We start from the raw sequence: 17,630 nt of genomic DNA, 5'->3' as shown, positions 1-17,630 counted from the left end.
TTTGTCATAAAGAAGAAACAAACCTTTCCATAGGTGAAAGGAGCCACGCCCCTGTGTAAGCCAACCTAAGCCCAGATCTTTTTGCTTACACTTCTTTTTCTCTCTCTTTCTTCGCATTGTCATGGTGATAGCCTCGGTAAAGGCTCGGTACCCAGCAATCCCCGCCCGCTGTCCCGGGCCCCAGTCTCGTCCCCGGCCCCGTCCCGCTGTCCCGGTCCCGCTCGGTCTTGTCCCCGGCCCCGCCCCTCTGCTCCCTGGCCCCGCCCCCTCTGTGTCATGGCCCCGCCCCGCTGTCCCGGTCCCGCTCGGTCTTGTCCCCGGCCCCGCCCCGCTCTGCCCTGGCACCGCCCCTCTGTGTCATGGCCCCGCCCCGCTGTTCCCTGGCCCCGCCCCCTCTGTGTCATGGCCCCGCCCCGCTATCCCCGGCCCCGCCCCGTCTCCTCCCGGCCCAGCCTCTCTCCCGTCACGGCGCCGTTTCCGGCGCGCCCCGGACGCGGCCATGGCGGCCATGGCGGAGCTGGCGGCGGCGGAGGAGCTCGCCAAGCTCGAGTACCTGTCGCTGGTGTCCAAGGTGTGCACCGAGCTCGACAACCACCTGGGCATCAACGACAAGGACCTGGGTAAGCGGGGCGGGCGCGGCCTGCGGGCACCTCCGGTGTGCTCCGGTGAACAGCGCGTTCCCGGACAGAGGCCAGCTGGCTGAGGGCCGTAGTGGCCCTTTCCGTGGGGCCGGATGTGTTTTGTGAAGGTGCTTTTCGAATATAGACATTAAAAACCATTCTTTTTCTTCAAAAAAAAAACCAATTTGTGAGCCTGAGGGAACGCTTCGGCCCGGGGAGAGCTGAGGAGAAGCTCCTCGGGCTTCTTCCCCCACAGGGGCCCGGCTGAGCGGCCTCTGTCCCCTCGTGCACTCCTTACTCTGCTTTTTTCTTTATTATTTCAATTTACTTAATGCTTTTCCCTCACAGCCGAGTTTGTGATAAGTCTTGCCGAGAAAAATACCACGTTTGACGCGTTTAAAGCAATTCTTCTGAAGAATGGTGCTGAGTTCACTGTAAGTGACGCCTGAATGTTGTTTATGTATTATTCTTGTCGTGCTATATTTGATAGAGCTTTCTATTTTAAAAATAGAAAAGTTGTGAGGATTTATTATTTATTTTCTTCAGTTGGAAAACTACATACTTATTAGCTTCTGACATTCCTGCCTTCCCCTCCCTCATATTTTTAAAAACTTTTGTAGTCTTTGAAAAAGCATCTTCCTGAGGAGTCAAACTGCTTATTGTTGTGTTGAGCATATAAAATATGGAAGAAACAACTTTTCATGAGGCAGATATCGTCCTAAGTCTTCTTATGATGTTTACGTGCTGTGTTTATTGATTCCTTAGGAATAACTCCACTTGGATTAAATAAGTGATTAAAAGGATTAACAGAAAAGTCACTTTGATGAAATTATCGTAATTGTTTCTGGGTTCCACTTATGCCGTTTTAGGGCATACACAAAGCCCAGTGACAGTTTCTAAAAATCAACCTGCATCTTCAGAATTGAGCGTTTTTGTCCTGCTAATAAACCCTCACTTGTGCATTCTAATAATGAAAGTGTTGCTGGCATTTCCTGAAGTATTTGATTGATTTTCTTTCAGGATTCCCTCATCAGTAACCTGCTACGTCTCATCCAGACAATGCGGCCTCCTCCAAAACCATCCACGAGCAAAGGTACGTGGGGCCAGTGCTCAGTGTGGGCTGAGTTTCTGTTTTCTGCTTTAGTTTTCTAAAGCAAATCCTGTTGCACCATGCATCCTGCTGTTGTTACTCTGAGTGTGCTGCTCAGAGTGTTCTGTCTTTCAAATACTCACTAATAATCAGAATTTTCTTTGAAGGGAGGCAACACAGTGTTCTTTGAATTGAATCTCTGTAAAAGCTGTATCAGCCTTTGCATTCAGATGGAAATTAAATTTTATGTTTAATTACAGAAAAATCGAGAGTGGATTGTTGTAGCACTTATAAGTTTTGTGTTTCATTGTGCTTTTTTTTTTCTTTCTTTTTTAATCTCAAAATCAGAGGCGGTTGTCAAACCCAAATCAGAGAAAGAAAAGTTGAGGGAATTGTATCCAGCCCTTTGCAGGCCAGACAATCCCAACATCAGGGTAAGGTGGTCATTTCACATTTCTTATGTGATTCTGTGAAAACTTTTAATTTCATTTTTTTAGTTTCAACCTTTTTTCTTTGTCTAATGCGTGGATAAATGTGAACTTTCGAGAAAAGAAATGTGGAAGAGGTAGAAGGCTGGTGTTAGTGCACATTGTTGCAAAGAATAGCTGTTAGCAGTTGCCGTGTTGATACTATTTTGCAGAATATGTGGAAGATTAGATTCTTGTGACATGAAATTTGTAGCCTGGCCTTGTTTAGATAGCGTTCAAAGTAACAATGTGTTTCAAACTAATTAAATGTGTTGCATATTCAGAAGCTATGAGGGACTTGCATTTTGTATATCTGTAACAAATTGAGGCATTGAGATGGAACTTTCTATTGTATAAAAGCAGAATTGTCTCAGTATTATGGCAAATAGGGAGAGTGCTTTATTACTTTTTTGTTTATCACATATTGAGTCTGATCTTTTTAAATTCTGCATTCATGCAGAATTTTGCATTCTTTCTAAATGGATACACGTATGATGATAATTCTGTAGATTAATTCTTTGTGACAAGCTTTTTATCAGCCCTTTTGCAGAAAGAGGCATCAGTTTTCTGTCCTTGTAGAATATGCTGGATGAAGATGATGTGAAAGTGGCAGCTGATGCCCTGAAGGAGCTGGAAGCTCTGATGCCCAGTGCAGACAAGCAGGGCAAGCAGAGGAGCAGCGACCATCGGTAGGTGCCTGGTGTGTGTGTGGGGGGGGATGTCTTGGCTGCTCTCATTGCCTGAGGTGGAAATGCACTGCAGAGATGGAATTTTGGCTGCTCTCATTGCCTGAGGTGGAAATCCACTGCAAAGATGGAATTTTGGTTTGCTAGGGCGAAGAAAAAGAAGAGGAGCCGAAGCCGTAGCAGGGACAGGAAGCGGAGGCACAGATCGCGCTCCAGGTCTCGTTCCAGGACCTGGGACCGGAACAGAGGAAAATCCAGATACAGATCAAGGAGCAGGAGTTGGAGTCCCAGTAAGGAACGCAGGGATCGGGAGAAATACCTTGAGAAGAGCCATGAGAGGTGGAGGGACAAGCACATAGACCGACCACCAGCTGAGGAGCCTTCCATTGGGGACATCTACAATGGCAAAGTCACCAGCATCATGCAGTTTGGGTGCTTTGTGCAGCTGGAAGGACTGAGGTACACTTTGATGTTTCCTATAGATCTGTGGTATTTTCTGGGTTCCCCAGAGGGAGGAGGAATTGAGAATCTGACTCCATGTTCTTAGAAGGCTAATTTATTATTTTATGATCTATATTATATTAAAGAATGCTATACTAAAAGTTACAAAAGTATAGAGAAAAGATACTTACAGAAGGCTTAACAAGATACTAATGAAAAACTTGTAACTCATTCCAGAGCCTGGACACAGCTGGGCTGTGATTGGTCATTAAGTCAAAACAATTCACATGAAACCAATAAAATGACCAGTTGGTAAACAATGTCCAAACCACATTCCAAAGCAGCAAAACACAGGAGAAGCGAATCAGATAATTGTTTTCATTTTTCTCTGAGACTTCTCATCTTCCTAGGAGAAGAAATCCTGGCAAAGGGATTTTTCAGAAAATATGACATGGATCTGGTATGCTTCAGCTTCAGTCTTCAGCTCAATTCTCTTTTCTGCTGGTACCTTAAAGATGTGCTGAAGCTACCAGCAGGAACTCTGGGCTTTGAAGGGCTGTTTCAGAAAGATAAATTTGACAGCAGAGAATTATAAAATTCTCATTACAAAAACCAGATGATGGACATATACAGTCTGTTGACAGCCCTTCAGATCACTCAGAATCTGTATTAAAATACATTACTGTCAGAGTAATAATGTGCCCCTCTCATGCCCCTCTGATTCCCTCCCAGGAAACGTTGGGAAGGCTTGGTCCACATCTCAGAGCTGCGAAGAGAAGGGCGGGTTGCCAATGTTGCTGATGTTGTGAGCAAAGGACAAAGAGTGAAAGTCAAAGTGTTATCTTTTACTGGATCCAAAACCAGCCTGAGCATGAAGGTACAGAGGTGCTAAAATTCTTAAAATCATGCCCCTTCTTGCTATTTTTCACTCATTTTGATGGAAACTAGCGCATAACCGTTCAGTTGGGAGTTAAAAGCTAAGTTACCGTTCTGTATTTAGGTGGCCTATTACTTTTTACATGTTTCTCTAGTTTTGATACAGTGTTCCTAACAATTTCTTGGCTTGACATGGTATCAAAAAGGCAAGGCAAACCTCAAGCTGTTGCTGTTTGTCTTCCTCTTTCAGTAGAAGAGAAGCTTTTAATTTTAAACTAAATCACTACTATTGCAAGACGGAGAATGTTCCATGCCTGAGGATGTTCTTGCCTGTCAGTACCAGCTGAAAAAACCAAAAAGCCTACAAACTAGCATTTTTTGTGAATGGGCTGCTACTGGCAGAGTTAATAGATGAGAAGAAGTGTCAAGCTGATTGATAGTGTAGAGCTGATTGATTACCCAATCCATCTGATGCAGGACTGTGGCGTTTGCAGGGGTCCCAGGATGAGAGAAGAGATGAAAATCTTGACTGCATGTTTCAGAAGGCTGATTTATTATTTTATGATACATATTGTATTAAAAAAATGATATATTAAAACTATACTAAAGAATAGAAGAAAGGATTTCATCAGAAGGTTAGCAAGGAATAGAAAGGAATGATAATAAAATCTTGTGACTGACCAGAGAGTCCGAGACAGCTGGACTGTGATTGGCCATTAATTAAAAACAACCACATGAGACCAGTCAAAGATGCACCTGTTGCATTCCACAGCAGCAGATAATTATTGTTTACATTTAATTTCTGAGGCATCTCAGCTTCTCAGGAAGAAAAATCCTAGCAAAAGGATTTTTCATAAAATATGTCCATGACACAGGATGTTGATCAAGACACTGGGGAAGACTTGAACCCAAACCGTAGGAGGAACCTGGTTGGAGAAACCAACGAGGAGAGCTCCATGAGGAACCCAGACAGACCCAGTCACCTGTCCCTGGTGAATGCCCCCGAGGTGGAGGACGACAGCCTGGAGCGGAAACGCCTCACCCGCATTTCTGACCCAGAGAAGTGGGAGATAAAACAGGTCTGTGCTGTGCTCAGGGGAATGGGATAAAGATGATAAAGTTGCCAGGGAGTTTAATGAATTAGAGTACAGCTCCTGGATTAATTGATTGTGTAATTTACTCATTAACTCAGAATTGCTGGCTTCTGATCTGGGATTGTTTGGTTGGGGTTTGGAGTAACAGAAGGACTGTTTGGTCAGAGGCTGGGTGAGGATACAGGATGCAGGACCATTCCTTTGTTTTACAGGAATGGGGTTAGAACTGACTCATAGGCATGAGTTATGTTCATTCATGGGGACATATTCACATTGTATTCATTCTGTTCCCAGATGATTGCAGCTAACGTGCTTTCCAAGGAAGAGTTCCCTGACTTTGATGAGGAGACTGGGATTCTTCCTAAAGTTGATGATGAAGAAGGTAGTATTTCCCAGAAGTCTTATTGTTGTAAATTCCTTGTCTTTCTGGATGTATTTTGATTCAAAAATATATTGATGATAGAAGTAACTATAAAGCATCTCACAATTTGCTGTCATCTTGTATATTTGGAACTAGGGTTTCTCTGGCTGTATTATTAGTGGCATTTGGATGAGCCCTATCTGTGCATTTTTATTTGCAGTGTTTTCACTTCTAAAACTCTTAAGGAGTTTTAAGAATATCTTTAATATTCTATGGAGTCTGTAGTATTTAATCTTTAATGTTCTAAGGACTTCTTCAGTATTATAAGACGTTTTAAGAATATCTTTAAGAATTCACAGGAAGCATTATTTGAAGAGGCACTTTTATGTAGCCAAAAGATGTTTAATTTTTCTTTAACAACTGTCACTTGTGAATTTTAGATGAGGATCTTGAGATTGAGCTAGTTGAAGAAGAGCCACCATTTCTTCGAGGTCACACTAAACAGAGCATGGATATGAGTCCCATTAAAATAGTAAAGGTAAGAGACTTCCAGGGCTAAAGCAAATGTACTTGATTAAATTATATAAATATTTGGGAATTTTATAACCAGTTTCCCACCTGAACATTACTGAGAGCCCTGAAAAACATAACCACTGAACTCCTTCCAAATAAATCTGGGTTCTAACTTAGCTGGTGGCTGTGAAGTAGAATAATGGAACTGAAATGCCATTTTACTTAGGTGTGTTAGAACAAAATTTCTCTGATCTGCTTTTTTTTATCTTTTGAAAGTAGAAAGTAGTAAAGAAATACTTTTCATTGGTTGTGCCTGTAATCCTTCTGACTGGGCAGTGTAAGGATGCTCCATGTTAGTTATGACTGTGAAAGTTCATGAGGCCAGCCTGCTGGAAATACCCTGGAAATCTAATAAACAAAATTTAACATTTTTAAAGCATCTTAAGAAGATGTTCCTAAAGAAAAGATATATTGAAGGTGAAGGAATGGTAGTGCTTGAAGTCTTTTCTTCTTGCTCTCCAGAATCCAGATGGTTCCCTGTCCCAGGCTGCCATGATGCAAAGTGCTTTAGCTAAAGAGAGGCGAGAACTGAAACAAGCCCAGAGAGAAGCAGAGATGGATTCCATCCCCATGGGCCTCAACACACACTGGGTGGATCCTCTCCCTGATGGTATGTCTGAGCACAGGTGAACTGTGCCTTTTTTGTGCTGCTCCAGCAACCCAGGAGAAATATCTTGATGCTGTGTTTGTCTGCCACACTTTAAAAGTGAGTCCAGGCAGAAATGCTTTTCCACTGAAATGGAAATAGGAATGTCAGGGGAAGTGTACAGGTACCTCCTGTAATAGTGGGTGTATTGGAAATTTAAAAAACATTTAAACACACACAGAATAGAAGGCCTGGATGATGGAGCAGTTGGAGCAGGATCATCAGGGTCTGTGCTGTGTGAATCTGGATGTGTAAATGATGAAATTGTTTCTTTTCTAGTGGATGGAAGACAAATAGCTGCAAACATGAGAGGTATTGGGATGATGCCAAATGATATCCCAGAGTGGAAGAAACATGCATTTGGTGGCAACAAAGCTTCTTATGGTAAGAAGACCCAGCTTTCCATCATTGAACAGAGAGAGAGTCTCCCAATCTTCAGACTCAAGGAGCAGCTGATACAAGTAAGACTCATGAAAAGGCATTCTGGTTTGAGCAAGCAGTAATTTAAAATAAATACTCTTGGTTTAGCTTTTTGATAGGTGAATAGCCAGCTGATAACTTTAAGTGCAGAACTTTGGCTCACAATATGTATTTTAAAGTATTATATATGTCTGTATATTTAATGAGGTTCCAGGTATTTATTAATGTAAGTCAAAATTGATACTACAATCATGTCAGGAAGTCAGCTGAGCATTTAAACAGGTTGCTGACTTGATCAGTAGGAATACTTACATGATTTTTGGTCTGGATCAGTTGAAGCAAAAGCAAGAGCTGCTCAATCTAATCCCAGATAGCCCATGCTGATTTTGTTTGGCTTGTTTTGATTTTTAAAAAATGCTAACAAGTGTGTGTTTTCTGATCTTTTCTAGGCTGTGCATGACAACCAGATTCTGATTGTTATTGGAGAGACAGGATCTGGGAAAACAACCCAGATTACCCAGTACCTGGCTGAGGCAGGATATACCTCAAGAGGGAAGATTGGATGTACTCAGCCTCGCAGAGTGGCTGCAATGTCTGTTGCAAAGAGGGTGTCAGAGGAGTTTGGCTGCTGCTTGGGACAAGAGGTGAATTTCCATATTGAAGAACATGCCAAAATAATTGTGAAAAGTAGGAAAAATCAGTGTTAGAGCTGGTTGTCTTGTGTGTCCATTTGTCTATTCCCTTATAGGCTGTAAAGTGAGTTTGTGGAATAATCAAACTGGGGATTAATGAGGCTGATAATTGTGTAACTTCTGTTTCTGTGCAACTCTTCCCTCCAGGTTGGCTACACCATTAGATTTGAAGACTGCACCAGCCCTGAGACTGTCATCAAATACATGACAGATGGGATGTTACTGAGAGAGTGCCTGATAGACCCAGATCTCACCCAGTATGCCATCATCATGCTGGATGAGGCCCATGAGAGAACCATCCATACTGATGTGCTCTTTGGGCTCCTGAAAAAGGTAATATAGCCTGGATTTTTAGTGCTTTCAGTGTGGGGAGGAAAGTGTGGTATTTGCTGGGTCCCTGGGATGAAGGGGGAATTGAGAATCTGACTCCATGTTGTTAGAAGGCTAATTTATTAGTTCATGATATTATATTAAAGAATGCTATATTAAACTATACTAAAGAATAGAGAAAGGATACAGACAGAAGCTTACAAAGAATGATAATGAAAACTCCTGACTCCTCAGAGCCTCGACACAGCCTGACCATGATTGGCCATTAAGTTAAAACAATTCACATGTTGGATAAGCAATCTCCAACCACATTCCAAAAGAGCAAAACACAGGAGAAACTGAGGCTTCTCAGCTTCCCAGGAGAAAATCCTGGGGAAAGGGATTTTTCCAGAAAATATGACAGTGACAGGAGAGCACAGGCAAAGGTGAAGTCACACAAGTTAGGTTCATACATGTGCTTCAAGAGCAAATGCTCTTAAGGGTTTATGGTCTGAATCTTGGTGAAATGAGCCTCTGTGTGAAGGCAGAGCAAGCAAAATGCAGCAGGAACAGGGAGAATTTGCCATCCTGGATGTTCATAGTGGTGGATGAACAGGGGAGTGTTCTTGCTTTGCTCATCCTGCTCTGCCAAAAGCTTTCTTGTGATAATGCTGCTGAGGGAGGCTTCAAATGCAACCTCAGTGGTCAATTTTCTGAAATTCTGGGTACTGGGATGAGCTGCCCCTCTACTCAGATGTTAAAACACTTTTTATTACTGGTTGTATTTATCTGATTTCAGTCAAGTGCCGTACTTTAATAGTTCCAAAGGCAATAAATGACTTGAAAACTTTGTTCTCCTGCAGACAGTGCAGAAACGGCAGGACATGAAGCTGATAGTGACATCAGCAACTCTGGATGCTGTGAAATTCTCTCAGTATTTCTATGAAGCACCAATCTTCACAATTCCTGGCAGAACATACCCAGTAGAAATTCTGTACACAAAAGAGCCAGAGACAGATTATTTGGATGCCAGTCTGATTACAGTAATGCAGATCCATTTAACAGAGCCACCAGGTGAGTAGAAAATGGTCTTGAGTTATTGGTGATTTAAGCAAGGTCTTTGTATAAGTCATGGATCATGTTTGTAGTGTGAGCAAAATGCTATCAGGACTGTTCTTTCTTGTTTGCAAGTGCAGTAACTAAAATGCTGAAAAATTTGGGTGAAAGACTGAAGTTTGTTGCCTTTGGCTAAGAGTTGCTAGCAGAAGTTGGGGATCCTCATCAATGGAAAACATGAGGAATGAAAATATAATAATGCAGGAGTTGTGATGAACAGAATTGATCCTGTGGATGTTTTAATTTACTTCCTGTGTAGGTGACATTTTGGTCTTTCTAACTGGCCAGGAAGAGATTGACACTGCCTGTGAAATCCTCTATGAGAGGATGAAATCTCTAGGACCTGATGTTCCAGAGTTAATTATCCTACCAGTATATTCAGCTTTGCCCAGTGAAATGCAGACCAGGATCTTTGACCCAGCCCCACCAGGGAGCAGAAAGGTAATTTCATTTTTATGCCCTTTCATCTTCTACGGATACATTTTAAGAGTGGGGTATATTACAGTGCTTAAAGGATAAACTTTTTTGAGGAAAAGATGATTTACAGCTAAGAGCATATTTTTGGTTGTATATATCTCAAGTTATCTAAGCCTTTGAACACATGTAAAAACATCTGGTGTAGCAAACCTCTGTGTGGAATGGTCTTGCTGTGTTATTTAATGCTGTCTTTAAAGGATACTAACTTCAGTTAATCTAAAAATCTAAATGCAGTTCCTGTTGTATGGAGGTAAATTTCCTACCAAGCAGCTAGTGACTATCTAGAGATACATTCTCAGGAAGATTTTTCTCTGAATACAGGTTGCTTCTGAATGATAGGTAAAAAAATCTCCCTGAAGTCAGTGCAGTCTTGCTTTGAATTGTGGATTTTTTCATGCTCTTTTCCCTTTTTGCCCAAACTTTAGACAAAGGTAGATACTTAAAACCTGTCCATCTTTGTGGGTAACATCTCCTTCTGCTCCCTGTGAACACATTTCTCCTTTCAACATTAAGTGACAGTGGTTGCATTTGTAACAAACTGCTCATCACCAGTGGGTGAAGTTGAGTGGGGTGGGCTTGGCAGCCTGACATAGAACTGGTGCTGACTCAGACTCTGATTTGCAGGTTGTCATTGCCACCAACATTGCAGAGACATCTTTGACTATTGATGGAATATATTATGTGGTTGATCCTGGCTTTGTGAAGCAGAAAGTTTATAACTCCAAGACTGGAATTGACCAGCTGGTGGTGACACCAATTTCCCAGGTAGATATTCTGTGTTTGGCTTTCCCCATGGGTGTTGTGTGTCTTGCCAATGTGGCATCCAAGCACAAGTGAGCAAAATGAGGCAATGATAAACCCACATTTCTGATAGCTCCTTGAGGCTGTGCCTACAGAATACATACTTCACTGTGGTGTATTGAAAGCCTTTCTGTCCATACAAGTAAAATTGTGAATAACCATTTTATTTTACTTGTCTTCACCTGGTTTTATTTCACTTGTTTTCAAGCACAAGTGAGCAAAGTGAGACAATGATAAACCCACATTTCTGACAGCTCCTTGAGTCTGTACCTACAGAATACATACTTCATGTTGTATTGAAAGCCTTTCTCTCAATACAGGTAAAATTGTGAATAACCATTTTATTTCATTTGTTTTCACCTGGTTTTTTTTGTACCTGTTCACTTGTTCTCTTTAGGCTCAAGCCAAGCAGCGTGCAGGCAGGGCTGGCAGAACAGGCCCAGGAAAATGCTACAGGTTGTACACAGAACGTGCATACAGAGATGAGATGCTCACCACCAACGTGCCTGAAATCCAGAGAACAAATTTGGCCAGTACAGTGCTCTCCCTGAAGGTGGGTATTTCACCAGCTTGTAGCAAGCCAGCCTGCTATGTGTGTCAATAAATGAGTCTCTGCCTTTGAGTCTCAGGACATAGTGCTGTAATTTCAGATTTGGTGAACAGAGGTAGTTTGGAAGGGAGACTTCAACAAAAGCAATTCTCAGGCACTGGGCTTTCTCCTGTGTTTTTTATTGAGGGCTATTCTGTTGGATATCCAGCTAAATGATGAGTTTCAGCTGCACAGAACAGCAAGATGTAGGAGAAAAAGAAATCTCCAGCAGTAGCATTTCCTGTGTAGGGGACATTTATGTTATTAACAGATGAGATACATTGTTTTAGAGTGGGTTTAGAGCTGCAAACCTGGGCATTGCTACCATTCCTCTGGAAGTCTGACCTGGATTAACTCAGTCCCAGCTGGGAAAGCTGCTGCCATTCCCCTTTCTGGAAGCACACTTGAAGTCCTGTGGAGCTGTCAGGCCACACTGCTCTACAAGACACAAGTCCCAAAAGCAGCATTCAGCTTCTGTTTCTCTTCAACTGAATCATCTTGCTTGAGGGATGTGTGGAGCAGTACCTAAAGAACAGAGCAGAAAGCTGAGTAGTGCAGGAATGCCATGGCCAGTGCTCCTTATTCCAAGTGCAGGAAGGCAGCTTTGTATTCATACCTGCAGTCAGAATAAGCACATGAGGCTAGCCTTGCCTAAAGTTTTGTAGTGCCTCATTGCTTGGTGTTATATCTCAGGCTGGAGTTTGTTGCCTTCCTTCTGAGTGTTTTAACTTGGTTTTTCTCCAATCCCTCTCAGGCTATGGGCATCAATGATTTGCTGTCCTTTGACTTCATGGATGCTCCCCCCATGGAAACTCTCATTACTGCCATGGAGCAGCTCTACACCCTGGGAGCTCTGGATGATGAGGGGCTGCTCACTCGACTTGGACGTAGGGTAGGCAGAATAAAATCCCTCTTGGCATTGTTGGTTTGCTTTTGCTGTCACTCTCTTGCAGGTTTTTGGTAGCTTTTCATTTACCACAGTTCTGCTGTACCTTCTGTTTTTTGAGGTACCTTAAAAAGATACCTTTAAGAGTGCCTTCTGCTTTTTGAAAGTGCCTTCTGCTTTTTAAGGAGCAACTAGTGTTTCTCCTTATTCATAAATTTACATTTTTTAATGTCTAAAAACTTCCTGTAAGTATAAGGATATTCTTGTGATAGTGAATACAGACAAATAATTTGCTTCATGTTGAATGAAGTTATTCTGGGTCAAGCACACCTCTTTGCAAAGTAAATGTGTGAGAAAAGGCATTGCTTTGTTTTGCACTGAGAAGACTGAAGATTTTTCACAGAATGCCTTGGAATGTGTTTCTTGCAGATGGCAGAATTCCCCCTGGAGCCTATGCTGTGTAAGATGTTGATCATGTCAGTGCATCTGGGATGCAGTGAGGAGATGCTGACAATTGTGTCCATGCTGTCTGTGCAGAATGTGTTCTACAGGCCAAAGGTGAGGAGCTGAGCCAGAGGCAGCAGTGTTACAGTCTGGGTGGGTTTGGTGTGAAAGCTTCAGGGGTTAAGAGTGAGCATATTTCCCAAAAGAAATTTTTCATATGATCAGAACATCTGCCTGTACAAATGTTCCCTTTCATGTAAGGGCCTGTAGCTGTGCTGTTGGTAGTTTCTTTGCAGATAGGAAGTGAAAAATCTTAAAATTGCTCTTGTGTGGTGGTGCTCACAGGGGTCCCAGGATGAGGGAAGAGATGAGAATCTTGACTCCATGTTTCAGAAGGCTGATTTATTATTTTATGATGTATATATTATATTAAAACTATCCTAAAAGAATAGAAGAAAGGATTTCATCAGAAGGCTTGAAAGGAAAGGAATGATAATAAAATCTTGTGACTGACCAGAGAGTCTGAGACAGCTGGACTATGACTGGCCATTAATTAAAAACAACCACATAAGACCAATCAAAGATGCACCTATTGCATTTCACAGCAGCAGATAATTATTGTTTACAGACCTCTCAGCTTCTCAGGAGAAAAAATCCTAGCAAAAGGATTTTTCATAAAATATGTCTGTGACACTCTTGCATTTCCCAACAAACACACAGCCTAAACCAAGTCAGTCCCAGCTCTGGAGTTCAGATTGCCTTTGCATTTTCAGAAAGTATTTCTTCATGGCACCTCTATCCTGTGCTGCTTTCTTTAAAGTCAGTAGGTAACAGGCTCTGCTGTGGTGGGATCAGGTTTGTCTTGGATGCACTCCTTCTTCAGGGTAGTTAACTTCAGTTCTGATCTATGGAACTGCAGTATTTGATTAATGTTTCATGTGCAGATGGGAGAGGTGTGTGGATCACCAGGCTCAAACCTACTGCTTCAGCCGATTTCTTGATGAATTACTGAAGTAATTTGTAGAGCAGTAAGAAAACCAGTTAGTGCAGTGTGTGCATATGCTTCCTGCAGTATAAATGAGCCATTTACTTTGATGTGTTCTTTCAAAAATAGAGACTAAAATTGAAAAAACATTCTGTGTTGTCTTAATCTGTTACTATTATATTTTCTGAAAAATCCCTTTGCCAGGATATTTTTTTTCCTGGGAAGCTGAGAAGCTTCAGAGAAAAAGAAAAAAATATATGTTTCTTCTTGTTTTGTTGCTTTGGAATGTAGTTTAGAAATTGTTTATCTTATCTTGAATTGTTTTTACTTAATGACCAATCACAGTCTAGTTATATCAGGACTCTGGAGAGTCATGAGTTTCTGATTAGTATCTTGTTAAACTTTCTGTAAGATCCTTTCTCTGTTCTTTAGTGTAGTTTTAGTATAGCATTCTAGAATAGAATATGATAGTACATGATATGATATAATATAATACTATATCATGTTATATGATACAATATGATATAATAATAAATTGGCCTTCTAAAAACATGAAGTCAAATCCATCTTTTCTTCCTGCCATGGGGGACCCCAAAAATACCACATTAATCCTGTATCATTATCATGGTAGGTTTAAAATGATAGGTAAAAAATTGTATGAGTGACAAGGAGCCTGTGTCATCCTTATTGTCCAGGGATTTTCACTATGGTGTAGATATCTTATATATTGATGTCTATTTTATGTGTTAGGATAAACAAGCACTTGCTGATCAAAAGAAAGCCAAGTTCCATCAAACAGAAGGTGACCACCTCACTCTGCTGGCTGTGTACAATTCCTGGAAGAACAATAAATTCTCAAATCCCTGGTGCTATGAAAATTTCATCCAGGCTCGTTCCTTACGCCGGGCTCAGGACATCCGCAAACAGATGTTGGGCATCATGGACAGGTGAGCACATCAAGGAGGGACAAGTACTGACTCTGTGGTGTTGGGAAGGATGAAAGTTTGACAAGAAAGTCTCATAGATGCTTAGCAGAAAGATTTTTGAATGTAGAGTTTGATGAAAGAATAGAGATGGAAGCAAGTTTTAATATAGAAGAAAAGAATTGCTGAGCCAGTCTTACTGGATAACTAAGGAGGTAAAGGGTGTGTTAGTTAGAAGGGGTTTTTATGACTTAGAGCAAAAGATAAACTTAATTCAAACCAGAAGATGTTTTTACCAAGCAGAAAGAGAGCACAGGCAAACAAGCCTGCCGATGTTGCGAGTAGAAAAAAGGTCTCAGAATTTTCTACTGCAAAAAACTGAAAAACAACTTCTAGCTTAAACTGTAATGTACTAACTTGTAGTGATTGGAGAGCAGTAACATGAATATGGTAATTACAGTAGTTATGATGGGCTATAGATAAAAGTTAAGGTATAGATTGGTTCTACTGTATGAAGATGCTCAGCAAAGAATGCATTTATAACCAAAAGAAAAGTCTATAATGAATTTGTAACCCAAACTCAGGGTCTCCAGGCCTGCCTGCAGCTGGAGCTGACAGCTGTAGGCACAGCTCTGTCACCCACAACCCTGGACTGCTGTAACCTCTTGGATACAATAAACTGCATTTTGAAGAGCCACCTGTAGTCCCACATCTCTCACTCAAGCTCTTACACTGTTCTTGCTGTTCTTACATTGTAATAGCTAAAGAAAATTTGCTAAACTCATCTTGGTAGCTGCATCTAAATCTGGAGAGCTCTAATCTTTTTCTATCTCTTGTCTGGCAGGCATAAGCTGGATGTGGTGTCCTGTGGGAAGGCCACAGTTCGGGTCCAGAAGGCAATTTGCAGTGGCTTCTTCAGAAATGCAGCCAAGAAGGATCCCCAGGAAGGGTACAGGACACTCATTGACCAGCAGGTTGTCTACATCCACCCATCCAGTGCTCTCTTCAACAGGCAGCCTGAATGGTAAGGAAGGCAAGAGCATGGGATTTCCTGTTTCTCTTCAGACTTTGTAACAGAGAAAGTTGTGGTGTGTGCTGTTTGTTGAGTACAGATCTGAGCAGAGCCTCCTGATTCCTTAGCAATGAGAAAAGTTTCAGGTCTACTTTTGTCTCTTTCTGCTGCTGAGCTTAGTGCTTGTGCAGAGATGAGACTGACTTTTGGAGCCAGGGCCAGGCATTAAGTTGTAATTGTGTGTTTCTTTGTTGTGGAAGGGGGTTTAAAACACTTGGTTTTGAAGAGAGAGAGCATTGTTTTAAATGGGATGGAGGAGTTCTGTGCTGAAGAGTAGCTGTGAAGTAGGAGGGGGAAAATAAATAATTTCAGATCCTTCTATTGAACAGAGGTAGTTTGGAAGGGAGACTTCAACAAAAGCAATTCTCAAGCACTGGGCTTGCTCAGTCCCTTATCCAGAGAGATAACTCTTCTGAATGGTTCTTCTGGAGCTTTAGAAGGAGCAAGCATAGCTCCTCCAGCCCTTGCCTTGTTGCTCCTTGTTTGAAAAAACTGAATTGCTGTTCCTTTTCCCAGGGTGGTGTATCACGAGCTGGTGCTGACCACCAAGGAGTACATGAGGGAGGTGACAACCATCGATCCTCGCTGGCTGGTGGAGTTTGCCCCAGCTTTCTTCAAGGTCTCTGACCCAACCAAGCTGAGCAAGCAGAAGAAGCAGCAGAGGTTGGAGCCCCTCTACAACCGCTACGAGGAGCCCAACGCCTGGAGGATCTCCCGCGCCTTCCGCCGGCGCTGAGCTCAGCTCCCTCCTGGAGCTGCTGCTCTCATCCTGGGGGACTGGGACTTCTGCACTGCTGCCACTGTCCTGGGAGACAGACATCCCCATGCAGCTCAGCTTGGGCAGAGCAGGAGCTCAAGAGGCAGCCCAGATGTGCTGCAGCTGCACAGCCTCTCATGAGTGGGTCTTGGAGCACTTCAGTGATTCCCCTTTTGAGAGACAAAATCTAAGACTCAGGAGTCTGGGTACTGAGCTGAAATTTTCAGCTTCCCCTTTTAGAGATTCCCCTTTTGAGAGGGAAAATGTAAGACTCTGGAGTCTGGGTGAACTGAACTGAACAACACAAAAAAAATGGTGATTTAGAACTGGTTGTTGACCAGCCTGACTGGGTTCGGAGTGACCAGACAAATAGAAGGTGGAATAGTTTGTGTTTTTACCCTGCTAAAAGGGATTTATTTCTGCTTAAGGTTCTTGGTCAGTGACTGCTTTTTGGGAACAGCCTGTTCTTTATTTTACCAAGTTTATACATTTTCCCATGCAATGTAACTATTTGTATTTTATTTAAGCCATCTGTGGTGAGATATTTAGTATCTCTGGCTTTGGGATAAGGCAGGAAAAATTCTTGAAACCCAGCTAGAATATATTTGGACAATGGCACAGGTCAGGCTGCAAGATTTACCCTTCATCCCCATCAGGGTTTATCAACCAGTAATTCCCTCTCCAGCACAGTTCCATCTGGAAATGTAAGTGGTTACAAGTGTTTGGACCTTTTATACAATGTGCCATGTGCTTTATTTTCACTTAAAATGTTTGGTGACCTCACAGCTGTTGGGTTTTTGTAATAGAATGAGCTCTTACAGCTAAAATGTAAAAATTGTATAACAGTTTCTTGTTTTAAAAAGAAGTTGACTGCCCAGTGTGTGCCATGTCAGGCCCAAACTATCTGTAAAATATTTTTTTTTGTTGCTAACAGATGAAATTTATTTGACTCCATAGCTGTAGAAACCTTATTTTTTTTCCAAAACTGGGACATTTGCTAAAATTATTGTTGAGATGAAGAGAAGTAGCTCGGCTGGTTGTTTTACATAGTGAATTGGAAGAATGTTTCACATTGAAAAGTAACCATGTTGGAAATACCTCTCTGTACAAAGGTGAGCAGGGATGTTGTTCAATGTCCTGAGCTTTCCCTCATGTTTTATCATCATAAAATTAAAGGGAATGACAAAGTTTGTAACTTTGGACTCAGAGAGTCAAAGCATAAAGGACAGGAGGGAAGGGCAGAGGGGTGGCCCAAAGGGTACTGGATAAATGTCAAATCCTTGGGAATGCTGCAGGTGCAGGGAT

General features: G+C 42.0%; 1 protein-coding gene across 1 annotated transcript; it reads left to right on the top strand.

Moving 5' to 3' along the window:
- The first annotated feature begins 484 nt into the window (after window positions 1–484).
- Window positions 485–17,512, top strand: DHX8 (DEAH-box helicase 8). The gene is made up of 23 exons (XM_030966090.1): window positions 485–620; window positions 969–1,054; window positions 1,641–1,713; window positions 2,059–2,144; window positions 2,757–2,866; window positions 3,011–3,322; window positions 4,037–4,181; window positions 5,056–5,259; window positions 5,569–5,656; window positions 6,076–6,173; window positions 6,671–6,818; window positions 7,134–7,315; window positions 7,724–7,918; window positions 8,114–8,299; window positions 9,139–9,349; window positions 9,651–9,832; window positions 10,493–10,633; window positions 11,067–11,222; window positions 12,013–12,150; window positions 12,574–12,702; window positions 14,324–14,520; window positions 15,341–15,520; window positions 16,085–17,512. Exons 1-23 carry the CDS (start codon window positions 500–502, stop codon window positions 16,302–16,304), a joined length of 3,588 nt encoding a protein of 1,195 aa, XP_030821950.1. The 5' UTR covers window positions 485–499; the 3' UTR covers window positions 16,305–17,512.
- The last annotated feature ends 118 nt before the right edge of the window (window positions 17,513–17,630 follow it).

This window comes from Camarhynchus parvulus, chromosome 27, assembly GCF_901933205.1.
Source record: "Camarhynchus parvulus chromosome 27, STF_HiC, whole genome shotgun sequence".
Lineage (NCBI taxonomy): Eukaryota > Metazoa > Chordata > Aves > Passeriformes > Thraupidae > Camarhynchus > Camarhynchus parvulus.
This window is presented reverse-complemented; position numbering and strand designations above follow the sequence as displayed.

Bases quoted from the DNA above. Each gene is read 5' to 3' on its own strand.
- DHX8 (XM_030966090.1), top strand. From the start codon at position 500: ATGGCGGCCATGGCGGAGCTGGCGGCGGCGGAGGAGCTCGCCAAGCTC. The intron at 1,055-1,640 runs GTAAGTGACGCC...ATTTTCTTTCAG, and splicing joins AGAATGGTGCTGAGTTCACT to GATTCCCTCATCAGTAACCT. The intron at 14,521-15,340 runs GTGAGCACATCA...CTTGTCTGGCAG, and splicing joins ATGTTGGGCATCATGGACAG to GCATAAGCTGGATGTGGTGT.